This window comes from Dasypus novemcinctus, chromosome 11, assembly GCF_030445035.2.
Source record: "Dasypus novemcinctus isolate mDasNov1 chromosome 11, mDasNov1.1.hap2, whole genome shotgun sequence".
NCBI lineage: Eukaryota > Metazoa > Chordata > Mammalia > Cingulata > Dasypodidae > Dasypus > Dasypus novemcinctus.
The window spans coordinates 40,287,801-40,311,458 of NC_080683.1; the positions used below are offsets into that span (position 1 = coordinate 40,287,801).

Below are 23,658 nucleotides of genomic sequence, written 5' to 3' on the forward strand. Positions count from 1 at the left end.
CAGAGTCTTTACTATGAAGAATTTTTAACAAATGTTTGTTGAATAGATTAATTAACAAGAAAATTAATAATTATGTAGGTACCACTGAGCTTTCTTCATCCTTTTTTTATTGTGAAATGCACAAAAATTGAAGAAAAATTAAATAAAAATGTTTAAAGAATACATTCTTTTAAAAATAATGTGAAAGACATTTTATTTAAAATGCATAGTACTGGGAAGCATCTGTGGCTCAATCAGTGGGGCTCCTGTCTAACGTATGGGAGGCACTGGGTTCATGTCTCAGGGCCTCCTTGTGAAGACAGGCTTGTCCACATGCCACAGAGTGCCGCCAGCCCGCAAGCACCATGGAGAGTAGACTTAGCAAGGTGATGCAACACAAAGGGAGACAAGTGAAAACACAGAAGAGTGTGCAGTGAATTAACACAGAGAGCAGACAGCAAGCAAGCTGCAAGGTGGGGGGGAGGGAAAATAAAATAAAAAATAAATACAGACACAGAAGATTGCACAGCAAATGGACATAGAGAGCAGACAGCAAACAAGTTGCAAAGGGGGGGATACCTAGTACTGCTAGATTCAATAAAAGATTGATTTGTTACATTAATGATGGAGAGATAGAATAGCCACAACTTCCATTTTAAATGGTCATTTTATATGTGCATATATATACATACATGTACATATATACATACATATAGATAGATTATTGATAACTAGAAATATGTATACTTTTCTATTAGAAATAAGTTATGTTAAACTGTGAAGACCTTGGGAAATTTTGAAGGCATTTAGGTGGTTTTGATAATACTATAAATTAAGAGCATGTGGACTGGCATGGTCCATCCCCATATATGAAGTCCTTCTGTTTACTCAAATATCTTCTGTGTAATTACCCTTTTTATTTCCAGAAGGCAAGTTTTTGTCTTGTTTTGTTTTTGTTTTTGTCTTTGGATAAAATCTATCCTCAGAAATTTTTTTTTAGCAAGGCTTCTAAATCTCACCAAGTCATTCCTCATATATCCTACATTTTATTCTTTCATTTTTTAAAATGAACAAACTGTAGAACTTTACTCTTGTAATGAAACAGCCTATAAACCATTATTGCTGCCTTCTCCCAAATCACCTCACAGGACATCTGTTTGTTTTTTTCTCAAATGTAGTAAGTCTTTGTTACTTTTTGTTTTTACTTTCTTTTTATTTAATTTTAACAAGTGTGGACTGACAACTTCATAAATAAGAGTACTATTTTCAGCTTAAGGAGTCCGTAAAATTATGAAATTAAAATTCCCCAGGTTATTCACCTTAATGAAGGACAGCATTATCATTACTGTTACAATTATAATTACATGTCCTGAATTTTAAGTTCTTGGAATAGATGTCCTCTTTTATTATTTAAGAAAAATAATTTACTTTCATTGACAACTAAGAAATAAGAAGCAGAAAATATAACCCGCCCATTTTTTAAAATCAGGTAGTGTATAGCTTTCCTTATCTATTAACTCTTTTAGTGTGAATTCTTACAAATAAACAAAAAACGCAATTGCTGTGATTTCATTGAAGAATGCATGGCTGAGCCCCTAAGTATCACTTTGCTAAATTAATCCCAAAGTCCGTTAAAATGTGCAAAATTACTTCAGTAAGTAACATGGGTTAACTACAAAGCATGGCAGTTTATTACAGTCTACTTGCAGGCATTTAACTCTATGGCAGATGTTACATATTAAGATTATGCCTCCCATCAAAGCATACAGATGATACCTGTGGTTTATTTTAATGCCAAAAATTTGAAATAGAAAAAGTAAAGTCAAAAGAAACAGAGGAAACAAAGGAAATAAATTGCAAGATTATCACTAATATAAGCTAGCCATCACTATATTTCTAAGAGGAGAATTTAATGCAGCATGTGCCAACTGTATCCCTGCAGAGCTAGCTGTATGTGTATGCTGGTTTTGCCATATTCAGCTGCTAGGTCATAAAATGTAGTTCATAAAGTTGTATTCTTCTAACCTGAAAGGACCCATCTCTGTGTATGATTGTGAAATTGTGTTTTATCGCTTCTTAGATACTATCAACTATAATACAAATACACACTCTCATTTTATGACCCTCTAAGAGAGAAAAACTACTGCATGTAACTATAACACAATGCTAAGATGCTGTTGATTTTAGATCCCATCCTGATTTCTGAAGAAAAAAATTGAAGTGTGGTTTTGTGTCTTAGAATGATGAGGCAAACTAGTAATAGTTTGATGTTTTTGTTGTTGTTGAAACTGGTAGAACAGAAATTCCTTTCCAGACTTTGGGGCTTTGTTATATCTCTAAGACTATGCTCATAATATTCTCTATAAGAAATATCCTTTCCTTTTCCAATCTTTCACATGTTCCTTCAAGATCCAGCTCAAAAATAATTTCTTCTCAAAAATCTTCTCACCAAATCCCAGACATAATTAGTATTTTTCTACTTCTATGACCTTTAGAAACCTTGTAAATATTCCTACTATAACGCTTCTCACACACAACATTATGATCATGCTCCTAGGTCTTCCTGCAGCAGTAAATTAGAAACTCCTCAAAGAAAATTATGCCTTTGTCTCTAGGGCTTGGCCTGGCACTTGAAGCACAGGAGAAACTTAAATATTTGTTGGAGTAATTAATGAACAAATATATGTAATATAGTGATGATGTGGAACTCAAAATGTTTCTCAAAAAAAGAAAACTACTCTGTGAACATTCAAATCAGAGAGGGGGAGGGGGAAAAAGAGAGAGAGAACACTTGTCCATTTGCCTTTTTTAATGCTAGAAAAATTCGTAGGGCTCTCATTCTACCAATAGAGAAAAGAGTTTGTAGCTCGTGCACAAGGAGCCATGCCACTTGAATAGGGTGAATCAGATCTAGGTTAAGTTCAAATTACAGCTTGTCCAGTAACTATCTTGGTTACTTTGAGCACATTAGTCTTTTCCCAATTTATTTCTTCATCTTTAAAGAAAAATAAAAAAAGAGATTATAATTCAGGGTTGTTCTGAAAAAACAACTTAGAAATAATATATGTTAATAACATAGTACATATATATTTTATAATTGTTATTTACCTGGCACATAGATACTTAATAATTGTTATTTACCTGAATTTTGTTAATATCATTACTCAACATACAAGTTAAAAATTGGCCTTGCTCTCAAGTTGCTTTAGTACCATTGAGAAAAAATTGACATGCATGAGACTAGATTGTAATAATAAGGTAGAGAGATTATAATTACAATATGTCTTACTTGTAGGAATTCTAGAAATATAGAGGGTTGAACTGCAGCAGTAAGAAAATGATTCATGAAGAGTTAGGACTTGAGATAGAATTTGAGAAGAAAGAGTAGCATAGAAACAATAAATAGCCAAACAGGAATCAAAGGCAAGTTGGGAAGTAAGCACAGATCATGAAGACAGGAGGGTCTAGGTAAAAGAGAAAAGTTTAGGCTTAATTCTATGAAAAAGTTACTGAATGCAAGTGGTGTTTTTGGAAAGATGATCTGAGAGAGCTAGAGACAAAGTTTGGTGAGTGAAGGGATATTGGAGGAGGGAAGCCCACAGAGAGGCTACGGCAGTAGTCCAGGAGTGAGAAAAGAAGAAAGCATGTTTTACTGACAGTGGGTCAGAAAAGAAGGGGAAACCTCTCATTGACATGAAAGGCAGGCCACTGAAACAGTTTGTTCTTGGGGGTAAAGAAAGAAAATGTGGAAAGAATTCGAAAGGGATGCATCCACAGGGATTTTAGTGTGCTGTGTACTGAAACATTTCCACACCACTCAGCTGAATGCAAGGACCAGTTTCTACTCAGATGTCCTGTTCCCTGTCAAAACTTCTGTTAGTCTAACTCACTGTTTTGCAAACCTTTTTTGACTGTGCCAATTGTAAGAAACACAATTTATAACAATTTATAATGGAAAACTGAGTTTCACAAAATATTTATCCTTACTATATGTAAAGAAGTCTGATTTTTCTATTCTTTTCTACTTCATTAAGAAAAGTTGACCCTTGAACAGTTTACCACTCAACATTTGAAAAATACTTGTTTAGCTGACACATTTCCTCGGGCTGGGAAATTTATTACCACTAGCTGGGATTTAGCAGGAAATTTCAAACCTCAGTTTACAATTTCATTCTTAATTGTAGCCTGTATTCAATAAATGTTTCAAAGTAAAGGGATCAAGGAATTAAATGGATATCAAAGTAGTGATTTCAGGTAAGTCAAGCATCTTCTGTCTGAAAACAATTGATGAGCAAGTGTCTATGTTGCTCTGTGGAACTTTATCATCAACAGTGTCAGTCAGCCGGTGAGGATCCTTGCATATTATTTCTTCTGTGATTTCAGTGCCAGATACTTTTACTTTTTGCTTACAAAAACATAGGTTGATGAATGTGGGAGCAGGTGTTAACCACAATAATATAATACAATAATATAAGACTATCATACAATTATAAACTACATCTTCATCTAATTTTATTGACACTTAAGATCTGGCAATGGCTCTTTAGGTTTGGAATTGTAGTATACCTCTAGTATTCAGGACACAACCTGATGCCTTGAGATCCTCTGTTTAAGGAGGATCCTCTGCAGAAAAATTAATAATTTTCTCAAATATAAGTAGTGGAGATATGGAAAGCAATGAAGTATGATGATTAAGAGTTCTTATTCTGTAAGCAGAATCCTAGCTTCAGATTGTAACTTTTCCACTTGCTAGGTATGTGAACCTAGATAAATTACTCCGTCTAACTGTGTCTCAGTTTTCTCAAACATAAAAAGGGGATAATAGTACCTATGTATAGGGTTGATGTGAGGATTAAATTATCCATTAAAACACATGCAGTATCCGGTACATGAGTATCTGGTACATAGTAAGAGCTCAATAAATGTAGAGACTCTCACTCTCTGGGAAGTTAAGATTCTGATGGAGCAAAACCTAAAGAGCTTCTGAACCAAAAGTAGCTATTGCCAGTGCAAATGTATATTTTGGTGTCTCTCCTGCTGAGAAAGCAGGGTCAGATATTTCTCGTGGCACTACCTAAGGAATAAGACACTGACTCTCTCTCTCTCACTCTTTTTTTAGTATGGAGTAGGGCAGGAAATGTCTGCAAAAATGGAAAACAGAAAAGAAGGGTTAGTCCTTACAGCTGACACTGCAGAGTTACTGTAAAGTTAAACAGCAAGTGATTGAGGAAAATTGCTTAACTCAATATTGGGGTTTCCTGGCTCAGTGGGAACCAAGTCTTGTACAACTGTTTTGGTTTGGAGCTGTACATACCCCAGAAAATTATATTCTTAAATTTAATCCATTCCTGTGCCTGTGGACCCATTGTATGTAGGACTTTTTGATGAGGCTACTTCAGTTAAGGTGTGATCCACCTCATTCAGAATGTGTCTTAATCCTATTACTGGGATCCTTTACAAGACAATGAAATTCAGACAAAAGGAGAGAAACCAGGGAAGAAGTTGCTGAAAACAATGATACCTGGAAGAGAAGGGAGAGAAGAGTAGATGCTACCATCTACCTTACCATGTGGCACAGGAGCCAAGGATCCCCAGCAACCAGTGATTGAGAAGAAAGCATTGCCTTGATGATGCCTTGATTTGAACATTTTCTTGGCTTCAAACTGCAAGCTAATAAATTCCCATTGTTTAATCCAACCCATTTCATGGTGTCTGCTTTAAACAGCCTAAGCAACTAAAACGTGGACCATAACTCCCAGCTGACAATCACTTCCTTAAGTCATAAATGCTGGATGTTTTCAATGCTAAATAGCCTGAGAGGATTCCCTATGGTTTCTCTGTGAGAGAAGGAGCCTCACATAACTATTCCTTTCTTGGTATTATTTAAACCTTGCCCTTACAGAGGTGAAAATAAGAAATTCAACATCAAATAACTTCCTTAAATGGGTGGTATGTTAAGCAACCACACCTGTTTCACAAATCAACATGATTAAATCCTAGCATGAACAAAAGTTAGACAATGGCTACAGGCTGCAAGGAACTAAAATCTCCGCAGGAGAGTATAACGTGTGTACAACAGTCAACTAAAAGGGGGAATGGGGTCAAAGAAATTTTTAAAAATGTGTACAATGCTCAACTAGTAAATGTCATGTCGTATATATTATTTTGCTTAAGTAAAAAAAAAAATACAACCAAACTTCTAATAGATATGTTCATCTATTAGAATCCCTCTTTATTTCCTTCAGAGTCAAGAAAATAATGAGATTTACATTAGCAAAACGTACAAGTAGTTTTCTGTTGTGTCTCTACTTATTATCAAAATTTTTCTGTTAAAATAAATTGAGGCATCATGAAGGGCTGTGAGATTTGCCCTTTAAGGAAGAGGAGTGTACCAGATACCTTCCCCCAGGACAGGACCTATTGTAGTTGCTGCCAGTGTCCTAGCAGGTAAATCTGTAATGTTTGTGTGCCTCTCTCACATGGTGGCTGTTGGAGAAAAATGGTGCTCACTGGGACACGGAGACTGATTGCAGGCAGAAAGTATATTGGGAAGCTTTCCCAATGGAAGGGGTCTGAAAAACAGACTTCAGCACCCCCACACCCCCACACCAGCACAGGGGGCTGAAGAGAGACTTCAACCCACTCCCGGAAGGGGGGAATTTGAATTTATACAGAATTTTTCTAGGCTGGGAAATGATAGTAGTCAGTGGGAGGGGGTTGAGGGTCTGAGTGAGGTGCAGGGGCCAATAGGAAGCTCTAGAGGTGAAAATTTTCCCTTGTGTGGCTAGAGGGTAGTGGGTTAGGGAGCTAGGTTTTCTTGGAATGCTGGAAGAGCCCGTTCCTTTAATCTGTAGGGAGTAAATGTTTTTTTCTCTCTCTTTGATATGCAGGTAGTGAAGGTTTCCATCTCTCTTTGATATGCAGATAGTGAAGGTCTCCATCTTCCTTTACTCCCATCTCTATGTGGTTTCTTTGTTCAACCTTTGGGGAAGTGCCATGCCCTCAGACACGTGGGGGAGGGGGGTTGCCTTTCCACAGTGCATATCAGAAGGAACTGAGCTACAGCTTGTTAATTACTGCAAACCTCTAACAGTGGCCCTTAGGTATCTCAGCTAGGCCTGCCCAAAGTTGGGGATCATTATCTCCATTCCTTGCTTAAGAAGCACCCCCCTGTCTGAGCTGGAGGATGAGTTTGTCCTTCGGGGTTAGTACTTTTGTATAATTTTGGTGGCTCTACCAACCTGGCTCTGGGGGAATAATCATCCAGTATATTTTATCATATTAGTGTCACTACCATTTTATTTTTCATTTCAAAGCAATGGCTGCAAATCTCATGCCCATAGCATGGAAAATTGGATGATGTTTCTTTTGCCAGTTGTCATTACTGCACCTCACTCTTCTGCCTCTTTATGAAGTCCTTGATCCAAAATTTAGCTTGAAGAGTCTGAAAGATTTATATAAAAAGTTGTCCGTCCAAGTTATTCAGAAACTCCACAGCTCAAACTGTCTTACACAATGGCAGAGCAATGAGATTAGTGTGAAAAATAGTGATTCCTGGAACAATTTCTATGTCATTTTCAAATTGAGTCAGAGTTTCTATGAGATTTGTGGCTAAAAGAAAAAGAAGCTTTTAAAGACTCCGGGTTTTTGCTAAAACTGTGGAATAATAGGAGACATTCCATTCAGTAATCTGTCCTCATATTCCTCCAGGTCCTACAGCTTGCATGGGTCCAGCTTGGACAGTCTTGGGAGACACCTTCTGATGGTAGCTTTCCATGTCAGGTTGTCTAGTTTGCTGCAGGTCCCACTGCCCACCTGGGTACCCCCATCCTACAGATCAACTCCTGCCCTTTGACCCTCAGTTTTCTAATAGCTAAGTTTCTTGTCTCTGAGTCATATCATCAGTATGTTTTGTTCTCTGATACCTGTTAGGGGCCTTCTTGGATTTTAATCTCCTGCCTTTTGGAATCTTTGATGATGCCCTAATTGTTTCTATTAGGGCAATTGATCCATTGCCTTTATAGATATTCTTGATAAGTGGTCTAACCCATAGCATCATAATTTTTGTCTTGATCAAGTAATGTTGCCTATTCAACTGTTATAAAAAAATATTTAAAGTGCTATTTAGAGATTATTTGTTTTTAAAAAAAAATACATTAGAACATAAGACTATTTGATAATGATGCTGTTCCTACTCAATTTCATTCCTACATATTTTCTTCAACAGGAGACTAAGAATCGAATCACAGCCAGCACATAGGGAATTGGACCCCTGTTATCTAAGCCTTCATCTGTAATCAGGGTGTGCCCATGGTTTTGTATATGATACATGTAAATGTCATTGACCATGTGCATAGAGACTAAAAAAATACAGGAGACCTCCTGCACTATATCTTGAGCTCTCTTTGGATTTTTACGTCGTTAGATGCCTGGTCTATCTTCTCTGGATTATTTTCTCTGTGGTGGAGTATCTTCTTTCTGAATTCATTTTAGGTGCTTGTCATTCCTGGTTCTCTTCCTTCCTCCTCATCTCTCTTACTTCTTTTTTTTTCCCTTAGGCTCTCCGTGTTCCATTGTACTTTATCATTGACTTCTTTCCATCCACTTTTATTCCTAGTAATCCTTTCCCCCAGTTTTCAACCAGGACTGTTGATTCACAAATTTGTAACTTTTGACCTTCAGGCTCCTTAAACCCACCAAAGGGGACTCTTTCCCTAGCTAGTAGATTCCTCATATTCACCTGGGAAAAAAAACAACAACACTAAGTCAGTATTTCCCTTTTCAATCCTGTGAGGCCTGCAGCATGGCTAACTGCATCATGACCCTAAAGCACCTAAGCCAGAAAGCAAAGTCTGATTCTTGATTCTCCACTTTCCCACCTGCCCAATCTGTCACTATGTCATTTTATTTTCCAAAACAAAGGTACCATCATCTGTCACCTAAATAATTAAGGCAGACTACTTTTTGATCTACCTGTTTTCACTCTTACTTCTCTAGACTCTCTTCTTCACTCAGCAGTCAAAGTTACTTTTTATTTTTAATGAAACTCATGTCATTTAACCATTGTGGGATCAAGGTTCCAAATGGTCTGGTCCCTGCCTCTCTTATTAACCCTGTATTAATATTCTCCTCCTCCTTCCTATTCAGCCCTCTAGTCAAGAGCCCTGAAGCTACACTGGCCTTCTTTCTATTCTTCACATTTTGTCAAGATGGTCCTCTACACAAGGACTTTGTACTTTCTCATTTTTTTTCTGGAAATATCTTCCTCAGGTCTTCCCAAAACTGCCTCCTTTTTATTCTTTTGGTCTCAGTTCAAATGTCACCTTCTTAGAAAGATCTTTCCAACTGATCACCGACTCTATAGTCTTACACACATACACATATAAACATACCTCCTGACCCAGTCACTTTGTATCTCTATAATTATTTTATTTTTATATCATGATCTGAAATCATCTTTTTCTTTCATTTATTTTACTTACTTATTGCCTAACTTCATGCACTAGAATGGAAACTCCGTGAGGGCAAGAACCCTCTTTGGTGTCTTCTTCACTGTTGTATCCCCAAAACTTAGAACAGTGTCAGTGCATTTATGCTTCTCAGGTATTCTCCATATCTGTCCTACCTTTCCATTTCCCCTTCCTCTGCTCTGGTTCAGGCCTTTAGAATATCTACCAGAGTCTATTGAGAAAGCTTCCATGGCATTTCTTTCTCCAATCTTCATCCATGCCAAAGCCCCTTCCATTTTATATGAGTTATAATTTTATGTCTATCCTGATGCCATTCTTTTGCTGAATGAAGCAGAATTCCTACCACCATATACATTCTAGCAAGGGTGGGGTAATGGTAGTGGTGCAGAGATAGAGTTGGCTGTGTGGCAAAGAATGTGCTAAGCTTATAGAGGAAGAGACCCCTACCATGATTGCTGCTGTGTCACCTGAGGGCCAGCAATGAGCATTTACAACCACTTCTTCTCCACTAATAGGCCCTGCACCTTCTCAAATGTATGTACCTGTGCTCAAGGATTGTCCTGAGACTTCAGAATGCCATTTAAAATTGGAAGATCTTGATCCCCTGTTTGATTAAGATAATCAGTTTTCTTACTTGTGAAAATATTGTATCTCCTTTTCTGTATGTAGCAATAATATGGTGGCATTGGGTACAGCAGGAGAGGCTGCTAATGTGGAGAGAAGTTAGCAAGTTAGATGGTTGGCTTGTGACATGTGTGGCCATGGCTGTGAAGTTTGTAAAATAAGCTAGAGGAATTCCTCACCATTCTTATGTCACACAGTCTGGAGACAGGTTTCCTTTGAAGATCTCTGTGTTTACAGTTTTGAGAATCCTGACTTAGAGTTTCCTTTAAAGTAGGAGTGGACCATTTATTATTATTGTTACTTTTTTTTTTACTTTATTTAATGATTATCCCATTGCCTTATATACTATAGGCACTCAGTCAATCAATTTTAAATATTGGAATCTTCACATTTTATTCTGCCTTATGCTGTGCCCTGGGGGTACAACTGAATAAAATGGAAATAATTCCTGCTAGATTATAGGCTGACAGAGGAGCAAGTCATGCACAAATATCATACAAGTAAATTATAATTTAAATTATGATATTCTTTAAAAGAGTTACATAATGCAACAAGAAGAAAAAAATTAGGAAGACCTTGTATAGCTAAGGGAGAGGTAGTGGTGGTCTGGCAAAAGCCTGTTAAGGAAATGGCATATAAACTTAGACACACAGGATAAAAAAAGGTTATCTGATTAAAGCTTGGATAGCACAGCCGTCCAGTGGAAAGCCAACAGTGTGTATGTGTGTGTGTGTGTGTGTGCGCCTCTGGGGCTGGGCAGGAAAGAATTTGGGATATTTAGGAAGGCCAGTAATTCTGGAATATAGAGAGTACGAGGCAGAATAGCATAAGAATAAAGATAGATAAGAAGAAGCTAGATCATGCATGGCCTTGTAGTCATAAACTGATGTTTAGATTGGGAATCCATTATCTATCCTATGCTATGAATCCTTGTCCATGTGGCTTGTCTTCCTACCTCCTTCTTTAGCTATTATGCCTTTGCTATGGTCTACCCTATATTTCCAGTCAGAATCACCATGATTATTTCAAACTTTCAGCTCTGTATTGTTTAATCTTATTCCTTAGGGCTTCTTTTTGTCTCTGAATGTCCAGACATTTTGCTGCTGGATTAGTAGAGGGACACATTTCCTGTGGCTCTACTATCCCAAATCTTTAGCCAAATCTGCAGTCCTATTTCCATGAGGAATTCAGCAAAAGTTAAACTCTAAGACATGCTTCAGTATATTTATAAAAAGTTGGCTGTAATCCATATGGAATCTGTCATCCAATCCAAAGTAGAACAAAGAATTCTTTACTGCCTTCTATAAATTAGAGTATACATTTGTCTTGTATGGCAAAATCTAGGATCTGCATTTAATGTGTAGCAGAGGTATTTATCCCTCTCTTTGTGACATACTTTTACTGCACTGATTTTCATAATTCTTCCTGCAAAGAAAAAGCAATGAGTCATGCCTCTTTGACCTTTATATCGAAGATTTAATATAGCACCTCTCATAGTAGGTTTCTGATAATAACTACACTGAAAACCCCTCCCAGAAGAGCATATTCCTAGGAAGGAGAGTTTTCTGCTGTATGAACTAAAGGTCTAATGGTAGAAATGAATCATTTCTGTGCTCTCCATATTGCCTAAAGGGGAAAAGACAGTAAAAGGGGATAGAAGAGTGTGTCACTGGTTGTGAACAGCTATATCAACATTATAGGTGCATATTTGCTAGAATGTGGCAGTAAATACAAATCATGCTGCCAGTCATAAAATAGGCAACACAAAGGGAATAAAACCATAAAGCCACCATATATTGAGCACTTACTATGTGTCAGGTACTATGCTAAAGATTACCTCCAAGCTTTACATCAACTCTGCAAGGCAGCTATTATCACTCCTATCTCAGAGGTTAGAGAAATAAGGCGTAAGTGGGCAACCTTTGCCCAGGACCTTACAGTTAACAAATAGTGGAGATAACTTTAAACCAGGTCTGCCTAGTTCAAGCTCTAGCCTGAGACTTGCCAAGGACACTTTATTTTTCAAATTAGGCAAGACCATTGGCACCAGGGCTGATGGGAAAAAATGGTGCATTTCAGAAGTTGACATTAATGACCTGATCCATAAATCAGAAGAAGAAAGCTATTACCACCATTAACAGCATTCTTAAAGAACTCTAAGCAAGTTCTGCTGCTGTGGAAGCTCCTTTATACTTTCTTCAAAAATTCAGACAAGTGTTCTGAGTCCCCTCTTCAAAATCATCTTCTGTTTGGTTCTGTTCTATTCTATCTGTCTGTCAGATCTACAAACAAATGTCAAAGTGAATTGAGGTGTGTGTATGGATGTGTTAGCATATATATAATCAAGTTTTTTCAGTGCTTGTGAGAGCAGTGTCAGCTCAGAGGAATGGTGCTAGGGCATTCTTTGAAAACCTGAAGTATTGACATTATAACTTTATTATAGCCTTTAACTTAGAACTTTATTAAATACCTGATATGAACCAGGCATTGTATGTGCTGAGGATACACTGGTGAACAAGAAAGACGTCCTCTTCTCATGTACCATCCCCCAGAGATATTCGAGCTTAGCTCACTATACCCTTTTGTGGCCCTCATTATAGCATTACTGCTGATGGTTCCTGAATCCTACTGACAGTAAGATGAAAGGAGAACATGTTCTGTGGCATAATCTTTATTGTGTGCCTGCTTTGCTATTGATTTTATAAAGCCAAATTTATTGGCCTTGGAGAATGGTACTAAGTATTTGTATGTACTATGTTTGGTTCTTTAAGTGGATATTGTAGTAATGTGTGGCTTTTATGTTTGCCCTTTGGTGATTTTTAAAAACTTATCTCTGAATTTATCATTTTTATTAAGGAATTGTGTGTGTGCTCTGGTCTTCATATATAGCATTGGGTCACTGACCCACTGCCAATAAAACAGGCATTGTGAGATGCTTTCCCAGAAATGGAGAAATATTTGCACACATTGCTTCCCTTTTTCTTGATGTCTCTTGTTAGCAGCAGCATGTATTTTGTATGAAAGCTGGCAGGGCTTAGGGTGCAGAACACAGACGTGGCCTCAGCACAGCTAACCAGCATGTTCAAGGATGAAATCCGCAACTTTTGCCTCATTAACACCATGTCTCTGGCTGAGTTAACCAGCCATAGGCAATTGGAGAACTCTGAAGGTTAATTCTTTCTGCCCATAGGTAGAGTAACAGCTCAATGAACTGAGCCTTTAAAATGTTATCATTCCAATCAGGAAATTTTAAGTGGGGAAAATGGTTGGTCATACAAAAAGGTTATACCAATTGAAAAGGGGCCTAAAACAGACTTGCAATTTTTTTCAAAAGTTGCATAAAATATTCTGTAACTTTTATAGAAGTTATGACTTGAAACATGTTGTCAACCGTATGATTGCCAGGAACTATTAAAAATAAATAGCACAAATAGGGCAATTAAATATAGACACTAACAGCTTCAAGACACAAGAGTAGAGGAAATGAAGCACTTTGTTTGTCTTCAAAAACACCCAGGTGAATTTATTTGAAATAGAACAAAGGCCTGTTTTGAAAAAGCTAGATAGGCAGGAAGACTGATGAGACTGAAAATCATCATTATTTTTGCCCTCAAGAGAATCTTGTCCTAATCTAATTTTTCTGTACAATGCTATGCTCCTGCTAAATTCTGTATAGACCACTTAGAAGAGATGGGCTCTGAGGCCACAGTCTAGCAAGCAGTGCCTGCACAACTTAAACAGATGTCAGGCCATGGCTTTATGCTGCACTTCTTGGGTCTCTTACGACCCTAAATTCAACATTCATCTTCAGCAAGCCAACTGGCTTTCCTTTCCTGGCTCATGTGTTTTGATATCACAGTGCGGTGAAAGAGAACAGTGAAAATACCTCATGTGTCAAACAATCACTTACCGGGCTGAGTTCAGTTCCACTCTCTGTCAACATGTACATGGTAAATGAAGAACAAACACCAAAATGTGCTGTCTGCAAAGAAGGGAGAGCCAAAAATTCATTGTGGTACTGCTACACCAAGCAAAAAACTTTAGGTTCCCAGCAGTTAGTTAGGGAGGAAGGTGATGGCAAGGATTTGGAGATTTGGTAGGAAATTATTTGCGTGCCTATTCATTCCTTCATTGTGCTTACTGGCAAAGGACAGGGGAGAGTATGAGAATCCTTTAAAAACCCTGAGATCTAAAATGCCTGAAATTTTATTGGGCATTTACCATATGCTATATGTCAGGTACTTAGAAAATTTCATTTCGTCTTGCAACAGGTAGTTCTATTAGCACCATTTTGTAGATGAGGAAACTGAAGCTAAGAGAGAGTAAAATAGCCAGGAAGTGCAGAGTCAGGATTCCAAATGAGGGAGCCTGTCCCTGCCTCAGCTTTCCCCAAGGTCCATGGCCTTGTCTTCACTGTAATGCTCTTACAAAACAACAGTATAAGTGGCAGCCATTGTTAGTAATTAGCAGGGTAATTTGTAAGAAGACAAATGTGTGAGTTTCATTACAGAAGGAATACAATATATTTGTAAGGAATAATTATATGATGGTATGACAATAGAATATAGAGACTGCAATGGGACAAATAATTGCAAATGAAAATATAGTTATCTATTCTGATTTCTTCTGAGGTGTGGTGTTATGTAGAACTCCTGGAATTATGGTGCTGAAAATGAGTCCTCAGAGATCTTCCAAACTAATATATTAGATTCATAAAGCAATATTGCAAACTGTTTATAGCCTTCCCACCTAATTTACCCAAATGCATGTTGTTGAAAAGTACATTCTCTCATGTAATATTAAATCTTTTATCTAATTTAATTTACAGAACTTCTTTCAAATAGTTAGCAACCTTCTAGATGAAGAAAACAAGGAAAAATGGGAAGACGCACAACAGGTAAGATTTGGATTATTTCAGAACATAAATTGAAGATGGCTCAGTACACTTAAAAAATATATGTAGAAATTAATTTCCTACTATTCCAAGAACATAAAGAAGATTTCAAAGAGTCATTCTAGATTATATTGTTTAATGATTTTCAAGAAAACAATAATCCTTTTTACCAAATCAGTATATGAAATGAATGACATTTATAAATGTGAAAAAAATGAGCAGTGATTTCTTAATTACCTAAAGGAATTAATTCACAAAAACTGTATGCTTTATTGATCACTTTCATTCCTTTTGACAGACTATGGGGAACAGCAATTCTTAAACAAAATATTTCAAATCAAACTAAGGGGTATTGAATAGCAAAATCATTTGGATTTGCTACAATACTATGTATAACCTGTATTTTATCTACTAGTGTACATTTTTATTCAATGCCAAGAATTGTCATAAAAAAAATCTGCTCTGATTTTTTTCTTTCTGCCATGCAAGTGGTCTTATTAATTTAGTTATTCTTTTAAATGCCTTGCACAGCCATTTATGCTATAATGATTGACATATGGATAGTAATATTTTTTCTTAATTGCATAGAAAGTAGATCAGAGGTGTTAAGGAAGGGAGAATAAACAAGTTTTTTTAAAAATCCCATCTAAATTCAATTTAACTAAATGTACCAGGTTCTTTGAATTTTCTGCTTGACTTGTAAAAAATTCCAAGAGAACAATGCAATCCTGAAAAAAAAAACAGTGAATATTTATTTTGGTTTAGTTCTTTTTCCCTTCACAAACCTGTTCTGGACCTTCAGGAGTAAGCCATGCCCTTTATTCCTATTATGATTGAGGACCTAGAAATAGTTCATTATATGGCCACCTTATTATCAGGTACAAATTCTGTGCTTCTTATGATTGCAAGAACAAAATAACCCCTTAGTTTGAGATCTGAATGTATCTTTCTCAATTTGTTTGAATTAGATATTTGTCCTTGGCATTCTTCTAGAGGAGAGCCTTATTCACTCACTGTAAAAAAAAAAAAAAAAAAAATGGCGTCTTTCCTTAGTATCCAGCTGCAGAGGCTAAGTAAGCACATCTTTCTAGGATGCTGGATACTATTAATTATGGATATATTTAGAACAAATGTATAATACCTTATTAAAATAGGACTGCACTTCATCAGAAGGCATTATTTACTGTGAAGTCCAATTTGAACAAATAATGAATGGTGGCATAATTTCGTGAAGTCAATAGGAACCCCTGAATCCATAGTTCATATGAATTTCCCAGAAATGAGGGATACTTAAAATCTGCCAAAGATAATCTCTTACGGGTCTCCTTATCTTATTTTAGAGGAGTAGCTTGAACAAAATAAAACATAGCTCTGTGTGCATTTAGAATGCTAGCTGAGTAAAGTGCTGAATACTGACGTCAGAAAGTTTGTGCAAAGAAAATTTACACTTTTGAACCAATAAAAGTTCATTTCCAAATTTTGAAGCTATCCATCAGCTCCAGTTATAAAGGGTCAAACTATGCTCAGATAAAGCATCCTACTAAATTCATACTATATTAAAATGAAAAAAAAGAGTTACAGTCTATATAGCACTATTTTATATAATACCACAGTGGTTAGAGTTGATAAGTCATTAGCTATTTCAGTCATGATCTTATGTTCTCTATTTCAAGTAATACTGAGAATTCATGTGTCCCTAGAGCAAGGGTCAGCAATCTGCAGCCAGTGAACCACATGGAGCCCTCCACCTGTCTTGTAAATAAAATTTTGAAATATAGCCACAGTAATTCATTTACATATTGCCCATGATTGCAGAGTTGAGTAATTCCAACAGACCACAGGACCTGCAAAGCTGAAAATAATTTATTATTTGGTCCTTTACATAAAGTTTGCCAACCCCTGCTCTAGAACATTTGCCTACACAGATTCATGTACGCATACACCTACACACACATACACACACACACACAAAATAGAAGAAGGAAAAATAGAAACAAAACAGTAGTAGCAGAAAGTTTGGAGCCAAAGGAAATGTTATACACATTGCTGGAAAAGCAATGTCGGACTTTCAAAATTGATACTTAATGAATGAAATGTAGAAAAGAAATAGGACTTTTTCCCAAAAAGCTTTTTCTGAAATTAAAATTGCAAGTATCTATGCCACACATTTCTAAGGTAATACCCATTGTTATATGTGAATATCTTTGAATACTCAGTCTGATTTTTAATTAGCACAAGCCGCTGTAAAATACCCACACTGTGCCTGCTACCTGCCAAGCTCAACCCTTCTTCCTCCTATTCCAGTCTTTTTCCAGATCTTCCTGTGTACTTTCCTGCTAGATCTTACTGGGTACTTTCTTGCAGATCAGTTTCTTTTCCCCCTTTTGCACTAGCCTTTGAATATACAAAGCAGCTAGAACTCTCTAATCCACTTATTTTTTTTTATGGCTTGAAGCTGCAGTGGTGCTGAGTGGGTAAAAGAAATTAACCTAATTTCAAAAGACTTTCTGCTCCAATGTGGCCATATAATGCAAGCTGACTATAAGCTTTATGGCTTAAACATGCTAAAATTCATGTGGCCTTGTAAATGACCTTAATGTTACACACACACTGTGAGCTATTTATTGCCAGACACAGGTCAAGAAAACATTTCATTGATTTGCACTGCATGAGGTGGCATGTTGATGGTAAAAACACTTGGGCCATTGAGGCAGACAGCACTATATTTGAATAAGCCCTATATTTGGATCCTGCTCCAGCCATCAGTAAAACTGTATGGTCTAGGTGTACTATTTAACCTCCTTGCATTTCTGCTTCTTCTTCACATGGTGGTTATTATAATAATTAAACAATAGATATTTCTCTCAATATATTATGCAATTGATTAATTTTTTATAAGTATTATCATGGTGACAGTGAATGTAAAGAGCCTGATTTCATTGTTTGTTTTATGTTACATGTAAGTGATGGAAGGAGCCCATCAAAAGTAAAGTCATATTTTTGGGTAGATAATCCCTCAGAATTACTGAAGATTAATCACTAAGTCATTCCACCCCAGAGTTCTTGCTGTATGATACCTTTCTCAACTAGTAATTCAAAAAGCACTGCTGTTGGCAGAAGTTTCTTAAGACACACAGGAGGTCATTTGTTACCTTATTATATAGTTTTGAGATACTTTTTATTCCATCTAAACTTTGCTTACTTTTGTAGATTTATCCAGGTTCAGTAGAGTTAATGCAGGTGATTGAAGATTTTATACACATTGTTGGAATGGGAATGATGGACTTTCAGAATTCATACTTAATGACTGGAAATGTAGGTAAGAAATAGGATTTTTTTTTCCCAAAATTTTTCTGAAATTAAAAAATTGCAAGTATTTATCTTGTACATTTATATATGTAATATCTATTGTTCATATTTTCAAGGATATAAGTAAACATTATATTTAGCATCTGATTTTTAGATAAGCCCAACCACTTATACATTACAAACACACACAGACACACACACATATTCATATATGCATATCCATATACACATATATTATGCATCTGCATACATTTTTGTAAATAGATGTAGGCCTATTCCTGTGTATCAGCATATGCATATGTAAGGGAGAATATATGCTTCTTTTCTGTTTATCAAATGCTTATTGCTATTCAACCTCATTTGAATATGTGTATACTACTTTGCTTGAAAAAAATAAGTCCTGACAGTCTTCCACACATTGTTTATAAAGATGCCATTACATTTTTGTGAGGTGTCCCAAGCAAGTGCTGAATCTGTGTGTGTAACAGAACAGTTTACAGTGCTTTAAGAGTCATGATGGTGGAGCCCATACTACCACTGAAGTTCTCCTGAGTAGCTTCAAGGACACGGTGGATCTCTCAGATCCCTCTGTAATAGATTCCATAAGACAAGTTCACATAAAGTGAAAACTTACTTCTTCATTATTTGCCTTTAACACTCAGTTACAATAAGGAGAAATTACACAGGAAGCACCCTTTTACACACTGTCACAATTACATTGAGGTAATAACAATTATATTAATCAAATTACACATTTCTCTTTGTAGTTGAAGAAATGACCAGAGCAAAAGAATGGTCTTTTTAAATATTATTCATAATGAATTGAGATAGGTTTATAGTTTTCTCATTTCTTTAAAGCTTCCTCTCATAATGTTACTGAGGCTCAAAAAGATTTTCTTTCATTTGTCTTGTTTTAGTAGTCTTCACATAAAGGCCACTGAACTATAGCGACTAATGCATTTAAATAAATTTATTTTACCTCTTCTATTCACAGGATGTTTAAGCTTTAGTTTCTGGATCAGGAAGAGACTTACCTTGGTGGAAATATTAACTTGTAGGGGGATGAGGGTGTTACAGAGCATAACTCTTTTTTTATGATTAAGGCTTTTGGTGGCTTATTTTACACTTGATTTCTTCTGAATGTCCTTCAGTACTACAAGGAGTCATTTGATCCTAGAATATGTTCCACTAGGGTGACCTCAGGTTGTAATGGGTTATTGCTAATGACCAGTAATAGTCTTCAATTGAGGAAAGTCTGTGTAACAGAGATTTCCTGCCCACATACCCTCTTCATGCGACATGAATAGATCGATGTCTTAATTCCCCTTCTGAGCCAGTGTGAGGACCCAGACCTCTTCCCTGACTGGCTCTTCAGGAGTTTATTCTGGCTTAAGCAGAATGGAGTGAGTTGCTCCTTCCTACAGGATGATGAGGAAGAAAAGGGACCAAAGAAAGTATCTTTGCTGGAGGATGGATTCAGAAATTAGAGAAAATCCAATCAATTGTCCATTCCAAAAGCACTGCACAATGAGAGGAAAACAAAATCTGAAGGAAAGGATTAACACAGTGAGCTACAGGTTTTAAGGAACATGGGAGAGAGAACCTAGAGAGATTCTGGGGATGCTGGTCAGTTAAACTGGAAGCACCTCCTAAGGTTCTTGTGCCTTCTCTGGTGGGTGAGAAGGGAGTTAAGAAGAGTCCTTACTGTCCCATATTGAACAGTTGACAAATTTACAAGTAAAATGGGATAGAAAAAACAAAGAACTATTGTTTTCTTGTTCTTCTTGTAAATGTTAACATCTAATTCTAAACGGCATTGCTATTTAAAAATATTATCAGATCAATACATGGCATTTGTTCAGAATGAGTTTGGAAAATACTATAAAATGCAAAATCAATCTATGGTCTAATAAAGTTAAACTTGGACTTAAACTAGGCTGCTTCAGGATGAAAAGAACATATCAAATTCTCTATACTTAGTATCATTTGCTGTATTAATTCTATAAATGTCTTTTAAAACTTGCAAACATTTATTCCTCTTTACCTTTCTTTTGATTTACCAAGATTATGTATTTGGAAAATGTGTGTACTATTTTTCGCATTAAGATTATCCAGATTTGCCTAATTCCTTTATTATCACTAAACTTTAAGAAGTCTGTTAAGCACAATAACTCAAAACAATTTAATGGTGCAAATACAGTAGTATTTTCCTATATTATCATTTTGTCTTCAACCTTGTGCAAGGACAATGTGATTGTTCAGCCTTCTGATTGTGAATATACCACAATTTATCTATATAAAGGGGTCATGTTCCATGAATAAAATCCCAAAACAGTTTACTGGCAACTCAAAAGAGATTTTATTTATTGTTGATTTCTCCTAATACAAGTCCAGAATCTGATATATAGTACTTTAATGACTGGAATGGAAGGTTGCTCTCTGTAATATTTAGGAATTTTACAAAGTATACCCATTAGTGTAAAACTGAATAATATTAATAATAACTTACTATTCATATTCTTCATGTTGTCCAATTGGTTGTTAGGATATATAGAACATGAATATACTGTATTGTCTGATATTTCCAATAGTTTCGAACAAGGATGTGCATTGAGAACATTTTACGGTAGTAATTACCTGTTTTTGAGATCATTCTAGTGAATACACACACACACACACATGTGCATGCAACATGTGAATGATGAATAGAGATGGGAAACTAAGAAAGATTGCTTTTCTTTATGGCCATTTTCTTCAGAGGGTGTTGTATTGAGATTGCTTAAAGAAATGCAAACATATTCATTTCTTTTAGAGAGATTATAAATGACTTTTTTTCATAGAGTCTATTTGTATAGCCACCTCACTTTTCTGGAATGTGGATAATAAGTTCCAGGAGAAAGAGAGTTAACAGTCAAAAAATAAATATAAAGCCCATACAATTTAAATACAGAGTCTCAGAACCTTGCTGATGTCCTATTTATTTTATTTTAACTTTAAATATAGTTTCAACATTTCTGATTTCCAATTCTTGATTGAGATAAAGCTAGCATAACCAAGACTTGGATAAACTATTTCTACTAACAAAGATGTTAAACATGCCAATGCATTTATAAAATTATTGATATTCAGTCATGTTTTTCATATTCAAATATGACTATTACATTAAAATAGGCATATGATATTTATCATAAGTATATTAATCAAAACTTAGTAAGGGCGGTGGACTTGGCCCAGTGGTTAGGGAGTCCGTCTACCACATGGGAGGTCCGTGGTTCAAACCCCGGACCTCCTTGACCAGTGTGGAGCTGGCCCATGTGCAGTGCTGATGCGCGCAAGGAGTGCCCTGCCATGCAAGGGTTCCCCTGCATAGGAGAGCCCCACGCGCAAGGAATGCACCCTGTAAGGAGAGCCGCCCAGTGCGAAAGAAAGTGCAGCCTACCCAGGAATGGTGCTGCACACACAGAGAGCTGACACAACAAGATGATGCAACAAAAAGAAACACAGATTCCCGTGCCGCTGACAACAACAGAAGTGGACTAAAAAGAAGACGCAGCAAATAGATACAGAGAACAGACAATGGTGGGGAGGAGGGGAAGGGGAGAGAAATAAAAAAAATTTAAAAATTAAAAAAGTTAGTAAGGACTAAATATTGCTAAATATTTTATGTAATTACTAAGTGAATGAATGCATGAATGAATGAATATGAAAATTGATATCTACAGAGAGATTTCAAGTTTCAAAATATGAGTCATTTCATTTTAAAATTGTATTCTAAGTGTTCTAAATTTGCTAGCTGTCCAAGTACAGTGTTTTATATTTTAGTAAATAATGTGCATAGTTCAATGTATTAATATATATTTTTTAAAGTACTGTCAATTAGGTCAGGGAGAACCACATGATACTATTATTTGAATTAAAGTTCTTTTTCTTCAACAAAAATATTCCTTAAAGAATTATTCAAACTTTCTATTTCCACCAAAAATATTTTCTCCATTCCCTTACAAGTCTTCTGTGCCTTGTTTAACCAGTCTCAACTTCTTGAAACTGTCCATTGTATTATTATATACTAAGATTAAAAGGATAAAAATTAGACCCATTACTGATACATATTTGAATCTTTTGGAGCCAGTAACATAAAACAAAGGACATGAAGCAATGAAAATGGAAAAATGTACATTTCTTGTGGCCCAGCTGTTTGCAGTTCCAAAACCAGAATAGAATGAATGAGATCCTACATGAGTGGAATGACAGAGCACATGTGTGAATCTCCATTGTTCTAAAGATTTGTTTAAAGTTGCAATAGAATGTTTTGTTGTTGTTGTTGTTGTTTTTAAGTCATCCATCTTCCACAATAATTTCATGTGGCATGTTATATTTGCTTTATTTATTAATGAGAATGACTTATTCTTTAGAAATTATTTTAGTGTTTGACTTAGAACTTGAATTGCATTCATCAAATCAAATTCAAAGAACATCAGTGATGTGTTGCATATTGCAAGTCCACTGACTATGTTCGATTAAAAAAAAGAATTATCTTCCACTAAATGTAGACTTTTCTAAGTGATTCAGGATATAAAAATAAATGCATAATCTCCTGGTCTGCAAGGAGTTTGCAGACTAGTTGTGAAAATAAAAGAATAACACAAATAAAATAATCATGTTAAATTTGGCATGTGTCATATAAACCAAATGTTATGGAGATTCATTACAAGAGATGTTTTTCTGTGTGAGTATAGAAAAACTTATTAAGAAATGAGGTATTTAATGTAGACTTTGAAGGATGGCTGAATTTTTGACAATTAAAAACAAAGGGCAGTGAGTGGAAAGAAATGAGCTATATTCCAGGATATTCTTTTAGCAAAGATGGTATAGAGATGTCAAAGTAGGCATTGTATTTGGGTGATGATAAGTAGTCTATCTTAATTGAAACACAAATGTACAGAAGTGACATAAAATTGGAGAGGCATGTTGAAACATGGTGGGTATGGTTCTGAATTCTAAGACAATATAGAATTACTGAAACTTGGATTGATTAGAGTTGTATTATGGTAGGCCATGTTGTAGCAGACTATAGAATTTATTGAGAATTGAGAAGACTCTAAATATGGACACTAGTTAGAAAACTTTTTACAGTAATCTCTACAAAAGGTTATGAAGGCTTGAATTAGTAGTAATAACAGTAGAAACCAAAATGTAGGTATGAATTTGAGACTTCGTTTGAGGGTAGAATTGATAGAATTCCCAAACTAATTGGGTGTTAGAAAGGAGCTGAGGTTATATGTATTTGATTAACATGAGAGCATCTTCCATAAATTGATATGTAGATGCATATGTAACCTCCAAGTGAGAAAGAAAATGAGTTCTTGGACTTTAGTAGAGAAG

The 23,658-nt window shown here is 35.9% G+C and overlaps 1 protein-coding gene across 8 annotated transcripts in view; it reads left to right on the forward strand.

Moving 5' to 3' along the window:
• The window catches only part of ADGRB3 (adhesion G protein-coupled receptor B3), a 735,954-nt gene that overhangs the window by 367,556 nt on the left and 344,740 nt on the right, over positions 1-23,658 (forward strand). For all 8 annotated transcript variants that reach the window (XM_023592015.3, XM_058306936.1, XM_004469489.3 and 5 more), the window contains 2 exons: positions 14,902-14,970; positions 18,178-18,286. In XM_023592015.3, coding sequence (XP_023447783.1) covers positions 14,902-14,970; positions 18,178-18,286 — 178 coding nt within the window. The remainder of the gene's footprint in view (positions 1-14,901; positions 14,971-18,177; positions 18,287-23,658) is intronic.